The sequence below is a fragment of the Rana temporaria genome, chromosome 1 (assembly GCF_905171775.1).
Source record: "Rana temporaria chromosome 1, aRanTem1.1, whole genome shotgun sequence".
Classification (NCBI taxonomy): domain Eukaryota; kingdom Metazoa; phylum Chordata; class Amphibia; order Anura; family Ranidae; genus Rana; species Rana temporaria.
Window position 1 is genome coordinate 332,457,218 of NC_053489.1, and position 24,004 is coordinate 332,481,221.

The following is a 24,004-nucleotide window of genomic DNA, read 5'->3' on the forward strand; positions in this document are numbered from 1 at the left end:
CTACTTGAGGGGATAAGCAAGATTCTATACCTTAGGGAGGGACAACAGCCTGAAGCACTTTCCTACCAAAGGAGAGGTCCTGGCTGGAAAGCATCAGAACTCTATAATGTTTTATAAATGCATGAGAGGAGGACCAGACGGCAGCTTTAGAAATTTCTTCCCATGATGCCGCCGCTCTTTCTGCCCATGATGTGGCCATGTATCTCGTTGAAGGAGGGATGCGACCTGACCCTTTGTATGCTTCACAAATAGCTTCCCTAATCCACCTAGCAATAGAGTTTTTAGATGCTTTGGACCTCTTCTTGGGGCCACTGAATAACACCAACAGCTAGGAGGAACTCCTAAAAACCACTGGATTACTCTAGGTAAAGCAGAAGACATCTCTTCACGTCTAAAAGACTAAATCTTTCCTCCTCCACATTCTTGGGAGAGGTACAGAAACTAGGCAGGACTACCTCCTGGGACCTATGAAAGTTTGAAGATACTTTGGACAAATAGAAAGGATCAGGCCTAATCACTACCCTGTCCTCTTGAATCCTCAGGAAGGTGTCTTTACAGGAAAGAGACTGCAGATCAGAAATTCTTCTTTCTGACGTAATGGCCAAAAGGAAGGAAATCTTTAAGGAAATTCATTTCAGGGAAGCCTCATGCAAAGGCTCAAAAGGAGCCCAGATCTGGCTGAAAGGGAGCTCCTGACAAAGGGATCTTCCACTAGTCTCCTATCTGAAATTCGGAAAACAAAGACAGGGCCGTAACCTGAACCCTAAGGTTGCTGACAGAGAGTCCTTTCTCCACTCCCCTGTGCAAAAAGTCCAATATACAGGGAGTGGAAAAAGAATCTAAACCGGATTTCCTTTGACAGGAAATAAGTTTTCCAAACTTTCCCATAGATTCTTCTTGTGACCAACTTATGGCTGCTCAGGATAGTTTGAATGACCTTCTCTGAACACCCCCTCAACTGTAAGATGCTCCGCTCAGCCTCCAGGCTGTCAAATGGAAGGTCTGAGGGTTTGGATGCAACACTGGTCCCTGATGGAGTAGATCCTTCCGATCTGAAAGGGACCAGGGAAGATCCACAGAGAGAGTCTTCAGAGAGGAAAACCAACTCCTCCTAGGCCACCAGTGGGTAATCAGAACAACTTCTGCCCGGTCTTGAATAATCTTCTGAATTACCAGAGGCAAGAGGGGAAACGGAGGGAAAGCGTAGGCCAGAGTGAAATCACACGGGAAGGAGAGAGCATCCATCCCCTCCAGAGAGAAGAACGCCGGCAGTTTTCTGTTGAGACTGAAGGCAAAAAGATCCACTGTGGGAAGACCCCATCTTAGCACAATTTCCCGGAAAGGTGCCTTGATGTAGCTCCCAACAGCTGGAACTGATGCTCACTCTGCTCAGATAGTCCGCCAGTGCATTCTCTGATCCTCTGATGTGGACTGCCCTAAATGAAGTAACATTGATCTCTGCCCAGGACAGAATCTGTCGTGTTAGCATTAGAAGTGACTCCGAACGAGTGCCCCCTTGCTTGTTCAGGTACGCCACCGTTGTGGCATTGTCTGAGAAAAATAATAGGTCTCTTGAATAGACCCGTTCTTGCAGAGCAAGAAGAGCTTTCCCCACAGCTAGTAGTAACGGCCTGCCTCTTCTGGCAACCAGGCTCCCTGGGCCTGCCAGCTCCGAGTGTGTGCACCCCAGCCCCACAGACTGGTGTCTGTGGTAACTTTCACTGGAGCATGTTGTGCCCAGTTCTTTCCTCCCTGCAGGTGTTCCCACTGCTTCCACCAGGAGAGATTGAGAAAATCTTCTCTTGGCAGCTGCACCAGCTGATCTAGAGAATTCTTCCTGCAATCTCAATGGCGCAAGAGGAACGTCTGAAGGGGTCTGGAGTGTAACTGGGCCCACGGCACCCCTGGGATGGCTGCAGTCATTAACTCCAATAACTGCATGATACGCCAAAGGGAGGACTGCAGGTGCAACTTGAAGGCCTGTACGGAGAGACGTTTATAAATTATTTCCTTGGAAGAAAAATCTTTTGGGCAACAGAGTCTATTAGATAACCCAGGAAGAATATGCTCTGGGAGGGCACCAGATAGGACTTCTGCCGGTTGACTTTCCACCCCAACTTCTGAAAAGTCCGCAAAACCAACTGCAGATCCCGAAAAAGGGACTCTTTGTCTCAAGCAAAGAATAAAAAATCGTCTAGATATGGGACGATCGATACACCTTGCATCCGTGAAAAGGCCATGATCTTTGTAAAAATTTTGGGTGCTGCAGAGAGACCAAAAGGAAGGGCCTTGAACTGCCAATGACTTGGCCCATTTTCCATGAGAATCGCAAATCTGAGGAACCTTTGGTGGCTCTGGCAGATTGGTACATGAAGATAAGTGTCCTGAAGATCCAGGGTTACCATGAAAACCTCTGGCCACAACAGATTTCTGTGTATAATATCTGTAGAGAATAAATTTGTTCCGGACGCTTAAATTTATGACCATACGGAAACCGCCGGAGGCTTTTTGAACCAAAAAGACGTGGGAATTTTTGAGTTTCCGGAACAGGAGAAATAACTCCTTCTGTTTCCCCACACTGAAATCAGACTCAACATGGCTTGCTGTCTCTCTTGGTCTCTCGGCAGATGGGTAAGAAAAAAATCTCTGGGTGGGAGGAAGACTCTTGAATTCGAACCTGTGACCCCTTTCTAATGTTTGAAGAATAAAGGAATTGTCGGAAATCTCCGCCCATTCCTTGATGAAATGGGACAACCTTCCCCCTACCCCTTTTCTGGCATCACTGGGGATTTTTGGAAGGGGCTGAAGGAGCAAAAGGAGTCCCCCCTTTTTTCTTTTCTGTGTTAAAAGACCCATTTTTCTTCGCCTGTTGGTTTTGAAATTAACCTTGTTCTGGAAACCACGATAAGGCTTCTTATTCTGTGGCTTATTTCTTTGAGAAGAAAGGAACCGCTTACTCTTCTCAGAGGAACGAGCTAGGACCTCCAACCAAGGAGGAACCGAATAGGAGCTTGCCTTCAAAGGGGATGCCGCAAAGTTTGTTTTTGGAGGTAAGATCACCCTCCCAAGATTTGAGCCAGATAGCTTGTCTGGCTGAATTAATGAGAGCAGAGGATCTGGCTGCAGCCTTTACAGAATCTGCAGCTGCATTAGCCAAGAAGGCAACTAACTTGGCAATAAGTGGGAGAGACTCTCTAATCTCCTCTTTGGGGGTGTCGGATGAAAGAAGATCATCCAGACGCTGAACCCATACGTCCGAATTCCTAGCCACACAGGTGGATGCTACAGCTGGACCCAAGGAGAACGCTGAAGCATCCCAGGCCTTACGCAGCAAGGAACCGGCCTTCCTGTTTGTTTGATTTTTTAGGACCCCTGAGTCTTCAAAGGACAGGTCTGACCTTTTGGACACCTGTGACATAGGCCCCGTACACACGACCAAACATGTATGCTGAAACTGGTCCGCGGACCAGTTTCAGCATACATGTTTGGTCGTGTGTAGGCGCGAGCGGGCCGAATTCCAGCAAACATTTGCCCGCCGGGCCTTTTCCCAGCAGACAAATATTCCTGGACGTGTTTTAAAACCGTCCGCTGGAATCCTGCCCGCTTGGACATGTACGGTCGTCAGTACAGACCTACCGTACATGTCCGAGCGCCCGCCGTCCCTCGCATGAGTCAAATGACTTCGACGCATGCGTGGAAGCCTTTAAATGGCAGGCCCGCCCACGTCGCCGCGTCATCGCCTCGTCGCGGCGACGATGCGGACACGCCCCGCGTATTATTTACGCGCGGACTTCTGTACGATGGTTAGTACAGCCATCGTACAGAAGCCCTCTGGCAGACATGTACGGTGAAAACGGTCCGACGGACCGGTTTCATCATACATGTTTGCTCGTTAGTACCCGGCCATAGGGGCATCCAGTCTAGGACATTTAAAGAAAGTCTCCTCGAATTCAGACTGAAAAGGAAATCTCCTTTTGTGCCCTAACTTCCTCTCAGGTTCCTTCCACTCTGCAAGAATCATATCCTTAAGTGACTGGTGCATGGGAAAAGCTCTCAATTTCTGCCCCTGTAGACCCCTATACAGGCATCTCAATCTGTTCTGAGTTATACATATCGACTTTAAAAGTTTGTCAATATCTTCCACTGGAAAAAGATACTTAGAGCTTGGGTTCTCCCCTTCTTCCAGATCAGAAGCATTGTGAGAACTAATGGTCTCGGACATTACCAGAGGAAGGGGTCTAGCCAAGGCTGAAGGCTTTTGAGCTATGGAACTAGATGAGGAAGGTCCCAGCCCTGCTACTGTATCATTAAAGGACCGGAAGGAGGCCACAACCTCCTTCAAGGAAGACATTGACTCTTTTAAAGATGCAGTCTCTGAACTAGCTCTGGATGGAATACAATCCTCACAAAATTGTTTTTTATAACTATCAGAGAGCCTGGCCCTACAGTTACCGCATGTCTTCACTGGTTTGGCCTAGAAAAAAAGCAGAAAAAGGAACCATGAACAAAAAACGGTCTATACAACAAAAAAGATCCCTTGCTGTAGAACTACAGACAAGGGCTTACCTTGGGGCAGTATGGGACCCGGAGGCTGCTGCTGGTTCAATCCGAGCAAATGCTCCATCCTTAGACCTGTCCTCAAGCTCCATGGGGCGAGCTGATATCGGCCAGAGAAATAGGCTGCTGTTGTCCTGCTAGAAATGCACCTGTCTGGCGTTCAGCAGACTGTTCCCTAGGCAGCATGTCCTCAGTGTATTGCGCCGTGCTCCTTAAAAAAAACGTCGCCCGGAAGTGCGTTACGTGACTTTCGGTTCCAGCGCCATCTTGCCGCGTCACCAGAAGTCCTCCAACGCCATCTTGGTACACCTCGGCGAAGCACGAGGAGGACAAGTTTCCACATAGCAGAGCTGGGGGAGAAAAAAATCTGAAGGAAGTTGCCACCATTTCCTCAGCCAGGTAAGCAAGTACCTCCGAATAGGGAACCCTTCTGGACAGAACTCCTCCTGGGAGTTCATGACTAAAAAACACCCAGGACTTGACAACCACAGTTACCAGACCCAGGAAAAAAAATAAAAAACGCGTCGGTGCTCCTGGAGGGTCTGGAAACACAAAACAACTGAGGGTCAGAGGAAAGGGAGGGGCCTTTTACATTGTATCCGATTTGTGTTTCCTGTAGAGGGCAGAGCCAATCATCTCTCAAGTAGCTGTCCTGGAAGGTGAGGGGGGAAATAACACATACAAAACAATTCAACACATTTCATCACTTATATAGTCAGAAAATTTTCTGATGGAGAGTACCCTCTTCACTTTCGATTTGAGACTAGCATCCAACAAAAAAACTGATGAAAATTCTTCCAATAACCTGATCACGTGTACAAGGCTTTAGATTTTCTAAAGATTTTTGTCTTCAGATTTACCAAAAATAATCAATCGCCCTCAGTCTGGAGCTCCATGCAAAATTTAGCCTCACAAGTTAAGGATGATCACAAGAAAAGTAAGGGATCAGCCCAGAACTACACGGGAGGAGCTTGTGAAGGATCTCAAAGGCAGTTGGGACCACAGTCACTAAACAAATCACTGGTAACACAATATGTGTTCAATCTTGGATTGAAATCCTGCAGCTCCTGCAAGGTCTCCCTCATGTTTGCCCTAAAACATCTAAATGATTCCCAGACCTTAATCCTATAGAAAACAAAATGTATGGAGGGAGCTGAAACTTCAAGTTACCAAGCGACAGCCAGGAAATCTTAAAAAAGGAGTTCCAGTCTGTAAAAAATAAAAAATAAAGTCACAAGCTACAAATACGGCCAGCTGGGGAGACACTAGAACACATCATACACATAAATTGCTTTTTTTATGGTTCCTGAGTCAGGAACCCAAAAGGAAAAACCAACAAGGGTGGGTACACGGTGCTGTCCGGAAAGACTACCGGAAAAGACGTTACCAGTAAGCAACTCATTTTCCCATATCGTCTTTCAGGACAGCAACCTATGAGAGGATAAGCGAGCACTTACACTTAGGGTGGGACTACGGCTTATAGGACTGCGTCCAAAGAGCCTGATCCCTTTGCTGACAACAAGATCAGCCTCTAGTGTCAGGTAAAAGGTAGGAGAGCTGAATCACGCTGCCGCTGCACAGATCTGGCGCAGAGTAGCCTCAGCTTCTCTCAGATCTCCCTACATATAGGCTTGTCCGATTGTTAGCCAATGTCATCTTGCCCAGGTACTGCTGGAGATTATAACCCTTACTTTTTAGGAAAGAAACCCCTTATTGACACATGAACCAAAGTTCAAAAGAAAATCCTACGAGGGCCTACAATGAGTAAAGTTTGGCTCTACTTGCATGGGTGTAGGAACCCTTACAAATCTGGGGGGGACAGCATTTTTACTCGCCAGGTATATTCTTATCCAGTAAACTGGGAGTTGCTAGCGGCCGAATAGCGCTGCAAAACGACAGTAAAGTGCCGCTTAAAATAGCAGCACTTTACTGCTGATGCCTCAGTGTGAAAGTAGCCTTAGGGCCCTTTCACACTATCGGACCGTATGTCCGCATTTTCATCCGTCCGTTTGCAGATGAAAACGGGACATACATGGGTCCCTATGTGATTACGGGTGTCAGCGGATGAACATCCGCTGACACCCGTAATTTGTCCGCCTCCGCAAAGATCCGCATTTGCAGACGGAAGAAAATCCTATTTTTCTTCCGTCTGCCGGATCGGATGAACACGGACATACGGTCCGTGTTCGTCCGATCCCCCATAGGGGAGAGCGGAGGAAACACAGGGCGGTCCCTGCACAGTGTGCGGGGACCGCCCTGTCAGCTGCCAGCTCAGCAGGGATTTTACAGAGGATCCCCGCTGAGCTGTACGGACACACGGAGCGGATCAGTACTGATCCGCTCCGTGTGAAAGGGCCCTTAGAGTGCCGCCTAATCAGTGGCAATGAGTGCAGCCTCAACCTCCTTAATGAGTTTGCATTGATTTCAGCATGCATTGCATGGAACACTTTGCACATGCTGAAATCAATACAAACTCGTTAAACAGACCACATTCATTGAAAGTTGATTAATATACAGATCATGATTTTGCAATAAAGTGATCCATGCTGCAAACTCATTAAACAGTCTACACCTTCAGTGAAAGTTCATGTACTGCAAAGTTTGCAAAACTTGAACTGTCGCTGAAGGGAGACTGTTGAGTTTGCAGCATGGATCACTTTATTGAAAAATCATGATCTGTATATCATGATAAGAGTATTTTGTTCAATTGTACCTGCTGTCCTTTGCAGGGGGTTCCCCTCGTGCTTCTCTCTCTCCTCCTCCTCCTGTCATCAGACAGCCTCCCCCTTCCAAGAGAGGACCCAGTGAACAACAGCCGCACGGAGGGGGTGGGCGGAGCTTTAGGCTCCGCCCTCCACCATTAAAGTTTGTAATCCATTAGTCATCGGCTGCTCAGTACTATCCCCCGCCCTCCAGCCCTCTACATTGAACTCTGCCTCTCCAGCCCTCTACATTGCTGCTCCCTCCTACTATCCTCAGCATTTGTGAGTATATCGGCAAAGCAGAGGGCTGGAAAGGCGGGGCGGTATTAGCATTCGTGAGGAGAATAGTAGGAGGGGGCGGCAATGTAGAGGGCTGGGCCTCCGCGCTGCACAGACAAAAAAAAAAAAAAAACAGGCTGACAGCGCCGCGGCCGTTTTACCTGGGGGGGATTTTACAATACCTGTCCCCTCCGCATTATTTCCTGGGGGGGATGCGTCCCCCCCATCCCCCCCGGTTCCTACGCCCATGTCTACTTGGGAAACTGCAGACCTAACACTGGTCAAGCTGCCGTGGTGCCTCCAAATCTCAGGTAAGTGGAGCATAAAATATAATCTTAAGGGATCCCTCTTAGTAGCCAGACCACCCGGTTCCCAGAGCTTTCAGGACAGAGAACTGTGGACCTTTAAGCCAGTGTGGTACAATGAGACTGTTGGTGGGCAAGGTGGCCTAGCATCCGGGGGAAAATGTCAGCTCTGAGTGATGGCATCTACCTACGAGCGCAAACCCTTTACTGGTTTAGGCCCAAAGAGGTTTTTATGGGGAGTAAACCAGAGTTCCCAGAGGAAACTAGAGATTCCACAGTTAACCACCCTATAGTTGGTTCCTATGGAAGTTCCTGCAATTGCAAGAAGAGAACTCCACTGAGTTTAGTCATAACTTCCATCACCAGATGAGATCAGGTGCATTCAGGGTGCTGTGGCCATAGCCCAGCCTTCCTACCTGGGTCACCCTTTAATTTCACAGGAAGGGCTCTTGCTCCTGTCTGCTATGCGATTCAAGAAATCGCCTCCCAGGATAAAGAACAGATCCCCTGTGGGAGCGATATCGCACAGTCTTGGACATGCCGTTTGCCACCCACCACCTGGGGGGCTGCCAGTCCTCTTACTGACAGTGAATCAATGGGGGTAATCCACAAAGATCCGGCGTAACTTAATTTTTCCCATTTAAGTTACACTGCCTTAAAATTTCTACCTAAGTTCCCGATCCACAAAGCACTTACCTAGAAGTTTTTGGCTGTGTAACTTCAATTCCGCCGGCGCAAGGCGTTCCTCTTTTCATGGGGGCGATTCCCATTTAAATTAGGCGCGCTCCCGCGCCGGCCGTACTGCGCATGCTCGTGACGTCATTTTCCCGACGTGCATAGCACGAAATTACGTTACGCCAAGCTTTGTGGATTGCGACGGGTCAATAAAGTTGCGTCGAGCAATCTGCACAAGAGCAGTGGCTGGATAATCTTCGACTTCCGTTTGTAGGGGGAGTGGTCTAAGCATGGCGGTGTGAGAGCCGAGGTGATCGGAGCCAAGAGCTAGCCCCGGACACCCCCGTAGGAGACTGGCTAGAAGGACGTGAAATCCTGTGGACACAAGTGTGCGGGGACCCTGCTAGTTCCGAAGCACGGCGGTGCAGTGCTATGAGCGCTTACCTTCCCGGGAACAGAAGCACAAGACACACGAGATCTAGGTTGATCACCGGCGGTTTTGCAGGACACGTGGGGCAGATCAGCTGGTGGCGGCGCTGAATTCAAACAGGAGCCCACAGCTGAGGGGCCAACAAGAGAACGGAGAGCAGAACAAAGCACCGGAGACCGGGAAGAGAGGCTCGCAAGATACGTGACAAATGTGTCCGGCGTTGGCAGCTTCATAGAACGGAGCAACAGCTGAAGCAGACCAGCTGGTGAGAGCGTGGAGCATTGCTGGGAGCCTGGAGCTACAGGTCTATCAGGAATAGTTTATTCCGGATTAGATGTGGGAACGGATTCACAGGCTGGGCAGAAGACTGCAAGGTCAGTGAGCAGCATAACCTGTGGACACCCTCAATTGTTGCTGCAAAAAAGGTATCAGTTACAGCTATCATCGTAAACCTGGTTAACAGATAGTGGTTAATAAGACTGTGAAGAATTGTATTATTGTGTACAGGACATAAAACAGAGACATACGCTCCCGGGATTAGGAGACTTACAGAGTGTACAGTTAATTCACAGCTGGGTGCCCCTACATATTTGTGGAAGCGGGGACGCTATATGTAAAATCTCAGATATATATGTCGAGGCGGGGGAGGAATACAGGAGTGCCACCCACACCAACACACTCATACATTACCAGGTACCTGACGGTAAAAAGAGATATGAAACAGGTGGCAGATACGGCTATAAATATGGCTGTGACACAGGAACCATTCCCAGAGGCGGTATTACAGGGCATACAGCAGGCAAACACCCCGACGGTGGTAGCACAACAAATAGACATTGGATCGGCTAAGGAGGCAGCGGAAAGGGGCCCCACAATGCCTTTAGGAATCTCTGAAGATTTATCTGCTAGCTCCGATAATATATCTAGACTGCAAACAACAGAGAAGGGGATAGAACAGGAGTTCACCCAGCTTAAATATCTCATCCAAGCTCTCCCCACTAAGGAGGATATCCAGCAGTTAATTCTTAGTATAACGGGACCTATGAGAGAGGAGATTATAGCAGTAAACAACAAAATAGACGTGGTGGAAGTAAAAACAGCGTCTATGGAGCAAATGCAAAATTTAATGGAAAAGCGGCTTGAAACTGCAGAGAAAAGATTAAATAAACAACAACAGCATATAATTGCTCTACAGTTGCAATCTGAAGAGTTCGAAAATAAATCTAGGAGAAACAATATCCGGATTAAGGGGGTCACAGAGGAAATGGAAGGTCCAGCACTTAGAGGAGCAGTTACGGACATTTTCAATCAATTATTAAAAAAAACCCCAGATACTGCCATCGAATTAGATAGGGTACATAGGGTCCCGGCTACACGTATCCCGGGGCAGAGTAATCCCAGAGATATTCTGTGCAGAGTCCATTTTTTTAAAGTAAAAGAAGACATTCTCAGGGCTGCATGGAAAGAAGGATTAGTGAAGTATTTGGGGGGGGAGATACAATTATATCCAGATCTCAGCAGGCAAACTAAAACCCGGCGACGTATGCTGAAACCGTTGCTGGAACACATGCTATCGAGGGGAGCGACATACAAATGGGGATACCCATTCGCGGTAATCGTTAAAAAGGGGGGACATACCCTTATTTTGAAAGAACCGTCTCAATTACCAGATCTTTTTAATTTTTTGGAATCCGATCCGATAGAGGTCCCCAACTGGATAGAATTACCAACAATGACTGAATATGCCAGTTAGAATAAATAAATAGGAGCATCAAGAGACAGATGGCAGGACAGAAAATGAACTTTCTCTCCAGGTTTTTTTTTTTTTTTTTTTTGTTATAGGACTTATTTTTGGAGTACCTTCCCTATCTCTTTTTTTTTTTTTTGGGGAAAATATACATCGGTGGACACCCTCTCCAAATAAGAGGGGCTTGAGTGTGGACTCCTGGAGCATCTATATATATAAAGTGTGAATAGGAGAAGGAGGGGGAGGGTAGGTTAAGATAGAAGGGGGCTTATCAACATTATGGTGTTGTGTTTTTTTTTTTTTTGGTATTGTGATACATTTGCCTATATGTCTCAGTGTACTGCTCCCTGCTAGCCATGGGTAGAGGTAGAAAGGAATTTCATGTGTGATCCATTCCTCTGACAGGTTATTGACGTGCTAATGTCCCCTCACTATTCTAAACGTTAATTGATCTATTGTGTTGTGTAAAGAAGATCTGTGTTTACCCTTAAAAGATGTGTATTGTATCATCAGGCTAAATGATTAGAGAAGTAGTATGTTAATTATTCTGATTGCTTCAGTGTAGTAATTAACTCCAGTGATGTCTTTATCTAAAGAAACGTGTCTGCATGGTCGGCTCCGACTTGTCTCCTATAATCTGTATGGGAAACCCCACTGTGTGAGGGGGGCGTTCCTAACAGGCTGTAACCACATATAAGCTGAGTTTTTGTGTCAATAAAGTGTCTTGGTTCCAGCATCCAGTCTTGACTCATGTGTGGGGAATCCTGTGATGTTCTTGTATGGAGAGGAGGGAATGCTTGACGGGGATATCATACCGATACCGTCACAAATTGGTTGGCAGCAGCGGGATCTTCCCTTCTACTCTCCTTCACACCCGGATTCCAAGCAGACACTGGAAGAACTACTGGAAGGATTGCTAGCAACAAAACCAAGCGGGTCATCATAGCGGAATCAATGGAGATAGACCAGGAGGACGGGATTGCAGCAACGCCAGCAGTACAAGAGATGGAAACACCAGTGATTCAGGAGGAGGAATCGCCAGCCAACAAGCTAATGAGAGAGAAGCTAGCGTGGTTCGGCCCGAACCCAACGCCGGATGTGGTGCTGAAAGTGATGGACCTGTTAGCGGAGGAGGCTAAACAAATAAGGGACGCAGAACTACAGAAGGCTAAACAAATAAGAGACGCAGAGCTACAGGAGGATAAACAAATAAGAGACGCAGAGCTACAGAAGGCTAAACAAATAAGGGACGCAGAACTACAGAAGGATAAACAAATAAGGGACGCAGAACTACAGTTAAAACTGGCAGCAGTCCAACAAGCAGCCGCACCTTCTCCGAACAGTGAGTACAGCACAGCAGACGCAAGGAAGATTCCGTTTAGCGCTTTTAAAGCTTTTGATGAAAAGGACTGTGAAATTGATAACTACCTGGCGGATTTTGAGCGACAATGTAACCTGCACCGAATAGCTAGAAGAGAGTGGGTTGCAATATTGTCAGGCAAACTGTCAGGCAAAGCTTCTGATGCTTTCCGGACCGTGCCAGATCAGGATATCCATAGCTACGCCCGGGTTAAAGAAGTGCTCCTGGCTCGTTATGCAGTAACCCCAGAGTCCCACCGACAGAAGTTCAGGGACTCACGCAAAACCACGAAAGACTCTTACGCAGAATGGGCATGCCAGCTGTCCCTGTCGGCCTCTAACTGGGTTAACAGCAGCCAGGCCACCACCGCAGAGGACATTTTGCAACTAATGCTCCTGGAGCAATTTTACAATCACATCCAGACGGATGTCAAAGATTGGGTGAGAGATCGCAGGCCCATGACTCTACCAGAGGCCGCTAAGTTGGCGGATGAATATGCGGATACTCGCAAGACGAACCAGATCACACCACAGGAACAACCTCCACCACAAACGGTGCCCTCCCACCCACCAGCCGCTAGATACCAACCTCCTAACAGACCGGTGACATCTAGCCCTCGCTATCCACGCCAGGAGGGCAACGAACAATGCTGCTTCCGGTGCAAACAGTTGGGTCACTTCAAGCAGAATTGCCCCATGAATGACAACACCAGGTCAAATTGGTCTCAACCTGGGTACCGCCCACCAGCAGCAGCCCATTGTGTAGACTCGGCTTGGGATCCCCAGGAGCGGGGTCGGGAAGAACCATTGGGCACCCCTTACGAAGCCCTCATGGTACAATCTGCTATTACGGACAACAGGGAACACCATTGTCAGCTGGTGATGGGCTCCAGCCCTGAGCCGGAGGGGCCCTGGAGGGAGCTGGGCAGAAAGAGGCACCGCCGGCCACCCTTCAAGAAGAAGAGGTCCTGGAAGCCGTATAACAAGCTGACCTGGGAGGAGAAGAAGCGACTGGAGGAGAGGGAGTCGCAGCGGGCGTCCCAGATGCGGGCCGAGATGTTCGCCAAGGGCCCACCGGTGGCCCCTTACACCACCACCCAGTTCCTGATGATGAAGGACCACGTGGAGAGCCTGCAGGACATGAGCAAGCAGGAGCTGATCCGTGAGTACATGGAGCTGGAGGAGTGCATAAGCCGCATGGAGGAGGAGAACAACCACCTGAGGTCACAGCGGGCTGACCCCCCCAGGCTCCATGAACTGGAGATGGAGCTGGAGAAGCTCCAAGAGGAGAACCGGCGGCTGCGGAGGGAGCAGGGGGTGGCTGACCTTATGGGGCTCTGAGTCCCCTCTCTTCCCCCCCCCCCGGACTCTGAGCACCAGTGCTACAACAAATATAACTTTTCCTTTTTATGAATCTCCTGTGATTGTCACTTCAGAGCCATAACCTGCCCCCTCCCATAGCGGGACACCTAGACGGCGGCGCACAGACCCATTCGCTGTCTTCACACTGACTTCTGGTGACTTTGCAGATCGCACAAAGACTTGGGGACTGACCGGCGTGTGATCTGACGACCCGGTGACATACCTGAGTCTGAAGCAGTTGTCAAGGGAGGTTAGTCATGCCAAACGGAGTTAACCTCGGACTAAAAGCTCTGAACCCGTCAACCCTACTGGACCAGGGAAGGTCCAACCGGGTTTGCCGGAGCAGGGAGCAAAAGGGGGGCCATTGTGATACATTTGCCTATATGTCTCAGTGTACTGCTCCCTGCTAGCCATGGGTAGAGGTAGAAAGGAATTTCATGTGTGATCCATTCCTCTGACAGGTTATTGACGTGCTAATGTCCCCTCACTATTCTAAACGTTAATTGATCTATTGTGTTGTGTAAAGAAGATCTGTGTTTACCCTTAAAAGATGTGTATTGTATCATCAGGCTAAATGATTAGAGAAGTAGTATGTTAATTATTCTGATTGCTTCAGTGTAGTAATTAACTCCAGTGATGTCTTTATCTAAAGAAACGTGTCTGCATGGTCGGCTCCGACTTGTCTCCTATAATCTGTATGGGAAACCCCACTGTGTGAGGGGGGCGTTCCTAACAGGCTGTAACCACATATAAGCTGAGTTTTTGTGTCAATAAAGTGTCTTGGTTCCAGCATCCAGTCTTGACTCATGTGTGGGGAATCCTGTGATGTTCTTGTATGGAGAGGAGGGAATGCTTGACGGGGATATCATACCGATACCGTCACAGGTATGAGTGGTGTTCTTTAAGGAAAAGGGGAAAGGGAAAAAAGGGAAAGAGAAATTGATGTGGGAACGAGGGGGGGGGGGGGGGGGGGGGAGGGGGGGGGGAAAGGGGGAGGTGGATGAAATAGGGGATTCACGAGAATTCACAAGAATCACGGAATAGAGGTATAACACCTTTTTTTTTATTTTTTTTTTGTTTGTTTTTTGAGTGGGGGGAAGGCATTAGGGAAATGACACCCCAGATACAACATGTTTTGTAAGTAATGAACACTAAATAATGCACGGGTAGAATAGATATTTACCTATTCAACAATCACTGATAATAGTGATTAAAATTATATATTTAATCACTAACTAATTGAGCACGAATTAATATAATAGTTTGGGAAGTCACATGTGGGGGTGAGGGTTTTTTTTTTTTTTTTTTTTTTTTTTTTTTCAGGGAGGGAGGGAGGATAGGCCCCCGGAGCGTAGGTGGAAGAAGTGGTCTTTTTCCCATAGTGGTCTTTTTCCCATATTTATTTATTTTCTTTTTTTTTTTTTTTTGTGTTTGGTCTCCCTCACCTATCGCAGTAGATAGATAATAGATCTACTATATAATGAACGAGGAAGCGAGGGTGGAGCGAGGGTGGAGGGGGGGTAAAGGGATGGGGGGGGGGAAAGGGGGGAATATAGGAAAGGTCAGAAGAAAGAGTATACTACTGGATAAGCAATGTGTCATACAGGAATGTTGTGAGAGGGGTATCGAAAGGTGATGTGATATATATATAAGAAATACAGGATTAATTGTGGGGTGCACGGGGGGTATAGACAAAAAGGCTCAGATCAAGGCTGTGCTTATTCACTTCTCCTAATCTTAACGTCTCTCCTCCAAGTGGGGGGGAAGTCAGAGACGTTTACATTTTTGTGTGTGGAAATTTTTTTTTATTTTTTTTCTTTTTTGTCTTTGAGATACTGCAGGTTGCAGGTCAATTTGCGGTGGCACAAGACCTGTGACTATTTAAAAAATACAATATCCGTGGGGTTGGAATTATTGCCAGAACCGGAGTGTGCGGTTTGTCTCTATTTAATTTGAATTTTTTTTTTTTTTTTTTGTGTTTTGCTGTTTTGTCTTGTATATTGGGCTCTCCTTGGACAACCTACTAGTCCCCAACAGGATTAGCCAGAAGTAAAATAGTAAGATGACGAAGTTTAATGTCACCTCATATAATGTAAAGGGGCTAAACAACCCAGAGAAACGCTCAAAACTCCTAGCGGAACTAAGCAGATTAAAATCCCAAATAATATTTGTACAGGAGACACATTTTAAAAACGATAAAATCCCGAAACTGGGTAATCGTAAATTCCCTACGGTATATCATAGCGCATCTCAGTCTACAAAAACAAATGGGGTATCTATCTTGGTGTCTAATCAAGTGCCCTGGAAAGAGTGTAAGACAGTGAAAGATGAGACGGGGCGCCTCCTTATTGTGATAGGACTATTATGTGATCAAAAGGTTACACTGGTAAACTTGTATTTGCCAAATGAAAATCAAGTTAGTGCACTGGAAACATATCTTAATATGGTCCATCAGAATAAGGAGGGGATGGTGATAATGGGGGGCGACTTGAATCTGGTATTGGATCCGGCTCTGGATGTTTCGAAGGGAGTATCTCATCTATCATTTAGAAAAATACGAAGAGTAAAGGGACTATTACAGGATCTGCAGTTGATGGACACATGGAGGGTTCTCCATGCGCACGACAGAGATTATACTTTTTTTTCAGCGAGACATAAGACGTATACCAGAATTGACTATGTTTTTGTATCACAGAATGCCCTGTCGTGCGTAGTGGGGGCCTCTATAGGTTCATTTACGATATCAGATCACTCACCCACCAACTGTACCCTGGAACTGGGAGAGTTAACTCCCCGTGAATGGCATTGGAGAATGAATGAGATGCTCCTGAAGGATCCAGAGTATGAAAATCAAATAGCAAAGGAAATCGAATCTTATTTTGAAATCAACACATCAGAAGAAATAAGTCCTCTATGCGTATGGGAAGCACACAAGTGTTATATAAGGGGGATCCTTGTCTCACTCGGCGCACGTAGGAAACGAATTTATGGGGCAGAACTAGACGCGCTGATTGAGGAGATCAAAGGAGTTGAGCGGTCGCATAAGAAACTTCAAACTATGGGGAAGGAGGAGAAACTTATGAGACTACGGGAGGAACTAAATGTTTTATTAACGGAGAGAGCGAGGGCAAAACGAACTAGATGTAAGCGTGCATACTATGAATTTGGAAATAAACCGGGTAGAATGTTGGCTAATGCGCTGAGAGAAACAAGGGCGAGGAATCATATTGAGCATATAAAAACGCAGGGAGATACCCTAGTTAAATCGTCACAGGAAATCGCAAGGACGTTTAGGGAGTACTATTTGAAACTATACAATATAAAAAGCCAACATCCGGCTCTAAGCAGGGAACAACAGGTAAATGATTATATAGTAACATCAGGGATGCCGGGGCTCTCGGAAGAGGAGGCAAAATATGGACGGTCCAATTAAACTAGAAGAATTCCTAGAAGCATTGAAAGTATTAAAACCAGGAAAATCACCAGGTCCAGATGGCTATACGCTTCTATACTATAAAACTTTTTCAGAAAGGCTGGCACCGAGATTCCTTGCCGCCTTTAATTCTATACGAGAAGGACAGGAGATGAGAGGAGAGACATTGATGGCTCATGTAACTTTAATTCCGAAAGCAGGTAAAGACCCAACTCAGTGTGCCAGTTACCGCCCCATTTCATTGTTGAATGTGGATCTCAAGATTTTAACGAAGATACTTGCAAATAGGTTATTGGGATTTATCCCGGACCTCATACATCCGGATCAGGTGGGATTTACCCCGGGTAGAGAGGGGAGGGAAAACACACAAAGGGTCCTTAGTGCCATTCAACTAGCACACTCACAGCAGAAACCACTAGTGGTTGTATCTGCGGATGCGGAGAAAGCATTTGATCGGGTAGAGTGGACATTCCTGAGAGCAGTTTTACAACACATAGGATTAAAAAAAGGAATGTTAAATTGGATCACAAGTTTATATTCATGCCCAAGAGCGAGAGTGAAAGTGAACGACGTTATGTCTGAATCCTTTCCGATAGGTAATGGAACGCGTCAGGGATGTCCACTCTCACCCATCATATTTATTCTCACAGTTGAACCCTTTCTAAGAACAATACGGGCTAATACAGATATTAGGGGAATTAGAGCAAAAGAGAGGGAACACAAGGTGGCAGCATATGCCGACGACTTACTGTTCTTTATAACTTCACCAGTGATATCTCTGCCGCCATTGTTGTCGGAGTTACGGAGGTATGGGGAGATGTCCAATTTTAAAGTAAATTACAGTAAGTCCGAAGCAATGGGAGTGGAAATGAATGGAATGTTAAAGCAACAACTGGCAGACAATTTTAGTTTTAAATGGACTGAATCACATCTAAGTTATTTGGGGACTAAAATACCAAATAACCTTAATCGTATATTTGAACTCAATTATGCACCACTGATTAGGCAAATTAAAGTGGATTTCCAGAGATGGGAGAAAGAAATTTTTACTTGGTTTGGAAAAATAAATATCATCAAAATGAACATAATGCCGAGAATATTGTATTTGTTCCAGACCCTACCCGTTAAGTTATCGGCTGGCTTTTTGAAAGATCTAAGGGCAAGATTTGTAAGATTTATCTGGGCAGGAAAACCCCCGAGGGTACGTAGAGCTATTCTGACTCTACCCAAAGATCGAGGAGGGGTAGGCCTCCCAGATCCGGTGAGCTATTATGAAGCATCACATTTAACACGGGTAGTGGACTGGTGTACAGTAAAAGAGGCAAAACCATGGATACAGTTGGAACAATCTATAACTGTTATACCCTTAGAAGGTATAGTGTGGCTCCCAGAAGCTGAGATACCACAGGAGGTGAAGAGACACCCCACGATTGGGGCTACTATTCAGACGACAAAAAAAATATTTAAGAAAAAAAAGATATCGATACATCCAAGTCCCATGATCCCAATCCTGGGGAATCCAAGTTTCGAGCCGGGGTTGATAGATCAGAACTTTAGAGAATTAAGGCGGCAGGGAACTAGTAGGCTGACGCATTTTTCTAGAGAAAACCGGGTAATGACTAGGGAAGAGATAGAAAGAGCTTTTTCGGAGACCCTCGATCCGTTTAGGAGAATACAGCTTAATGCTTTTTTACAGTCACTTAGGCAACGCATTGAAGGAATTTGTACCCCTTCTGGGTTTGAGCAGATATGCTTAAAAGGAGAACCACTTAGACATGCACTTTCAGTTATGTATGCCTTGCTGATAGATTTAGAAGCCCCTCCAGAATTGGCCTTCTTGCAAGCTTGGGAAAGAGATCTGGGCATTATCTTTACAGAGACACAGAAAAAGAAGATACTGCTATTTGCACATAAAGCATCTATGGCAACGAAGTATCAGGAAGGAGGGTATAAAATTTTGACCAGGTGGTACAGAACTCCGGTAGTACTGAATAAGATATATCCGCAAGTATCCAATCAATGCTGGCGCTGTCAGAACGCAGAGGGCACTTTGTTTCATATTTTTTGGGAATGTCCCAGATTAAAAGAATTCTGGACAATGGTGTCAGAAACGGTCCTAGAAATCACAGATGTATCTCTGGGAGAAAATCCATCAGCTTTTTTGCTTCACGATATCCCTCTGTCTAATGAAAGATATAAAAATTCCTTGGTGAGGCACTTGATTACGGCAGCAAAAGCATGTATCCCGGCCCTTTGGAAAAGTGCGATAGCGCCAACTAAATTACAATGGATGGGGAGAATAGCGGAGATCCAGCAAATGGAAAGTTTAACGATGATATTGAGAGAGCAAGAAGGAAAATATTGCGAAGTATGGGCACCATATATCAAATATAGGGAACAAAGTGCGTAGGCGGATATGTTGGGGACTGGGTGGGTAGGGGGGAGCCAAATGTTCAAGATGTGTGTGTGTTTTTTTTTTTTTTTTGCTCTTGAGTTTGTTATATTTTGGTTGGTTAATCTGTTTATGTAGATTTGGGGAGGAGGGTAAGGGGGTATTACCCTAGGTAAGAAAAATATATTGCATTGGTGTTAAGAAATATTAACATAAGTGTACTAGAATATGAGAAAATAGAGTAGGATGAACAGGAATATGCTATGTTAAAACAAAGTAATAATGCTAAGGTGAGAAGGCATGGTCTGTTAAATGCTGAAAGATGATTCTATTGTATAGGTAGTCGAGAATTGTTAATGTACACATGTGTGATGCTGTATAACACTAATGCAGTTAAGAAAATAAAGAATTTATAAAAAATAAATAAATAAAGTTGCGTCGGAAAAAAAAAAAGATACGGCGCGAAAAAAAAATTCAAAACAAAAAAAAAATTGCGTCGCTGGACAGAAGGGTCTGTTTTTACATGGTGTAAACAGTTTACACTTTGTAAAAGCAGCCCTAATTTTGCGTTTGCAAACTAAAACTTACGGAGAAAAAACGAAGCTGAAAAGCTTCGTGGATCTCCGTAAGTGCTAATTTGCATACCCGAGGCGGCATTTTCACACGAAATGCCCCCAGCGGCGGATGCGGTACTGCATCCTAAGATCCGGCAGTGTAAGTCCCTTACACATGCCGGATCTTCTGCCTAACTATGGAAAACTGATTCTGTGGATCAGTTCCATAGTTAGAAACAGGGATATGACGGCGTAACAGCAGTTACGCCGGGGTATCCCTTTTGAGGATATGGCCCAATGTATCTGCAATTGTGTCAGACAATATTCTGAGATGCGACACCCCCTTCAGAAGAGAGTTCATTCACTTGAGCATGGAATCCAACAATACCCCTCCATCTCCCAGGACTAGGCCGATAAGTCTGGATCTGTGGAAAAAAACTGCGTCTGGAGGGAGCAGAGGGTACTGAGCCAAAGCCTTTTGAGAATCTGGACCTTAGACTTCTCCGGCTTCCATCGGACCTAATGAACAGGAACGCCCCTTTTCCACTGCTCTATCCCTGGTCATGGTGCAGGAGTGTTTTTCTTGTCCTGCAACCACCTCCTCCAGAGAAATTTTGTAACAAGGGAATCTACTGGATTCACCTTCCAGGCCTTCTCCCACTTCTTAACAAGTGTTCTAAAAAGCTATTCATCTTACTAGGGTCTGGTCACCTGAAATCCTTTAACCCTCTGTGATGCCATACAGGGGGCCACCCCCTGATATCGGGCCCTGGTCACCAGAAATCCCCTGTTTAGTTTTTCTATACAAGGTGCATACAGGAGATGTGGTCATCAGGCATCATCCAGTCGGCAGCCCTGCATCATCAAAACATTAGTGAAACATGCAGGGTGCTAGCTTGGTTAGGATTCAAACTGATGACCTAAGTATTTAAGGCACAGGCCTGATCTCTTGCTGTCCTCCCCTGTCTGTTGACAGGGGTGGCCACCTGCACATCGGTGCCATGTTTTCCACGCCCACACACAGACGTCTCTCCGATGTCACTTAGGTGTGGGCTGTGTGGGTCATCCCGGACGGTTGGGTGGTTGCTGCAGTTGCGCACCCTCTCTGGCGGTGGACGTCTTACTGACGCTTATGCGTCACCGTCCGTACATGATGCTGGGGGCGGAGCCTTCGGGCCCTTGTGGGCATATCTTGGACGTTCAGCACGGCTGGAACTTCGTTTCACAACTTGATGGTTGGATAGAGCAGTCAGATCTTTAAGAACAAACTGAGGTACAACTTATATACTTTCTTTACCTTTATTGGGTCTGTTACATTGTTCTTTTACACATGTAATACCTATATCATTTCTACATTGTCCCATAGTCTCCCTGCCCATACCAACTTTGTAACCATGTTGGTTTGCATTCATGTATATACCAAATCTCAGATTAGCTTACTAGAGTATGTTAGCATGAAAGACTAATTCATTTACTTACATCCTTATATATACAGGGCTCAAAATTTCAAGTCTTGAGCCACTAGCCAGGCCTCAAGGGTTACTCGCCACCAGTTTCCCCGCCCAACCCCTACCATGCCCCGCCCCTAATTCTACCGCTAATCACGCCCTCATATATTATCTCCTGAAATGACACTTAAATGTTTTATGCAGAATTAAGTTACAAAAATAAATATTAACAACTTTATCAGTTCCCCTCAGTACAGCATCACCTGTGCCCATCATTGCAGCCTCACCTGTGCCCACCATTGCAGCCTCACCGTGCCCACCATTGCAACCTCACCGTGCCCACCATTGCAACCTCACCGTGCCCCACATTGCAGCCTCATCGTGCCTCACTGCGGACTCATTGTGCCCTCACTGCGGACTCACCGTGCCCCCATTGGTGGCCAGATCATGACAGGAGAAAGAGGAGACCTGCGGTACCTCACTGAGCGGTATAACCCACTGTCAAATAACACATACACATTTCCCTTTAAATGGAAGAGCAGGTAATTAGCCACCCTTTACCTGACAACCTTAAATATTAAATGCGCCTCACCGCTTCATTGCATGATTGTTGTCAAAAAGTTTGATCGTGTGTATGGGCAAGCTGCCTGCTGTGGGGGCACATTTGACCGGAGGGATGGGCCAGAAGAGCCGGCGAGGGACCCAAGAAGAGAGGGATTTGAGCTGCACTGTGCAAAACCCCTGCACAGAGCAGGTAAGTATAATATGTTTTTTATTTTTAAGTGAAAAAAAAATTAAACTTAAACTGAAAAAAAACTGAGACTTTAGTATCACTTTAAGGCATTGGGAAGACACAGTAGAACACTCACGTTGCAGGAGGCTGATTGGATAATTTGCTGCAGTGTCCGGGATGCAGGGAGGCAAAGTCGCTATAATTTTCATTCCATGATCATAGGGAAGATGTCACAGCAGCTGGCATTGCTGAGCCCCGGACGGAGAGTGGGTGGAGACAAGTGGTCAGTGATCGGCCTCGGGTCATACTCTCTGCTCACCTTTAAAAGGAATAGTATTGCCACTTGAAACACCGTTTAGGCACTTACAGCTTGGTTTGTGGGAAAGGGTATAGCCACTGTAATAGCATAACATTTAACTTTTTTCTGCTTTGCTCATTCTCTCACACAGCCCCGCCTCCTCCTAACCCCGCGCCTGTAATAGACGGAATGCGAGTCCAATGCTGGGATGTGTTCTGTCATACAGGTGCAGGGTTAGGAGAAGGCGGGGCTGTGTGAGAGAACGAGGAAAGCAGAAAAAAGTTAAATGTTATGCTATTACATCGGGCTATACTGCTCGGCGATACCGCAGTCCTCCTTTACCCCAATGCTCTCTGCCATAGACAATCGCTGGGAGAACAGCTCCCGATTAACAACGGCCACCAGCGGTGCTCGCCCCCCCCCCCCTCTCTCAGGCAGCCCAGCTCCTCGCCAGACCTCATTTTCTACTCGCAAAATGCGAGTGGAAAATTTGAGGTCTGATATAGATTATACTCTTATTTAGTATAACCTTACACATTAAAGGGGTTGTAAAGGATTTTTTTTTTTTTAATAATAAGCATCCTTTACCTGCAGACAATCCTCTTTTCACTTCCTCATTGTTCGTTTTTGCTCAGAAGTTGCTATATTTCTTCTCTGTTCTGTTCACTTCATGCTTGTCTGATTTTACTGACCACCGTGACTGGAGGGTTTACTGCGGTGGTCAGTAATATGCTCACCCCCTCCTGGGAACTACATCTGTGCGGCAGGACGCTCTTTACGTGTTAGAGACCTCAAGGAGGTGTGAATTACTGGGCGTGCCGCAATTCATACTGGGAAATGTAGTTCTTACATGAATGAACGATGCAAACCAGGAAGTGAATGAGAGAACAGAAACTAGAATGCCGGAGGTGATATAGATGAAGGAATTTATAAGTATTTACTCGTTTTTTTAACAGAATCATTACACTATTCTGTCTGTCTACCTTGCAGACATTAATTTTAGGCAAAAAATGTTTTTCCTTTACAACTCCTTTAAGCTCATTTTGCAACCATGATGCCTTCTGATACATATGCATCCTTGCAGATATTTTCTAGACATAATCACAAGGGGCCTGGTGGAGACTGCAGTGAGAAATACCTCCATCCAGACCATGCCGATCCTCCTGGTGTTCCCCTGTTGTGGCTTTTGCTTGCTCCGTCTCCTCAGCTCCCGAGCTGGATGCACTTCACGGCCGCCATCCTGATATCCAGCGTTTGGAAATTCATTTCAGCCCATTGGTAAGTATGAGGTCCCTCTTCAGACCTCTCTTGCCAATCATTCCGCCTGCCCATCTAATAACATACATCTATTGATTTTATCACTTACCTTGCAGATACAAAATTCATGCATCTGCCCCTGAAGAAGCGAGCAGGGTCTCGCGAAACTAGTAGGGCTTTATTGATGCTTGTTTTATGCCTGCACATGCTGGATATTATTGATGTCTGCATATTATGTCTACATATTTCTGTTTATATGTATGTACATTTTATTTGTTTATTGTATATGTGCATCCACTGGCCCTGCAACTTTCAAGTTTTATTGTTGCTCATTGATGTATAACAATTGTAATAAATCTTTATATATTTACTTTCATTTGTTCTGTGTACATTGGCTATTATGCCGGGTAACTCAATCATTGTTGTTGCCGCTTCGTTACATAACGCTTTGGAATTAATAAATAGATTTTGTC

General features: G+C 46.1%; 1 protein-coding gene across 4 annotated transcripts in view; it reads left to right on the plus strand.

Annotated features, from left to right (window-relative positions):
• Positions 1-24,004, plus strand: part of TRMT10B (tRNA methyltransferase 10B) — a 73,969-nt gene that overhangs the window by 47,792 nt on the left and 2,173 nt on the right. Inside the window, exons 9-10 of one of the 4 annotated variants that reach the window (XR_005750649.1) lie at positions 23,359-23,552; positions 23,648-23,744. The exons of 1 other annotated variant lie outside the window; for it this stretch is intronic. Coding sequence is in view for 1 of the 3 variants with exons in the window: in XM_040361017.1 (XP_040216951.1) it covers positions 23,359-23,369 (11 nt within the window). In the remaining 2 variants the exon portion in view is untranslated. 2 more of the 4 variants (XR_005750650.1, XM_040361017.1) reach the window with 2 other exon arrangements.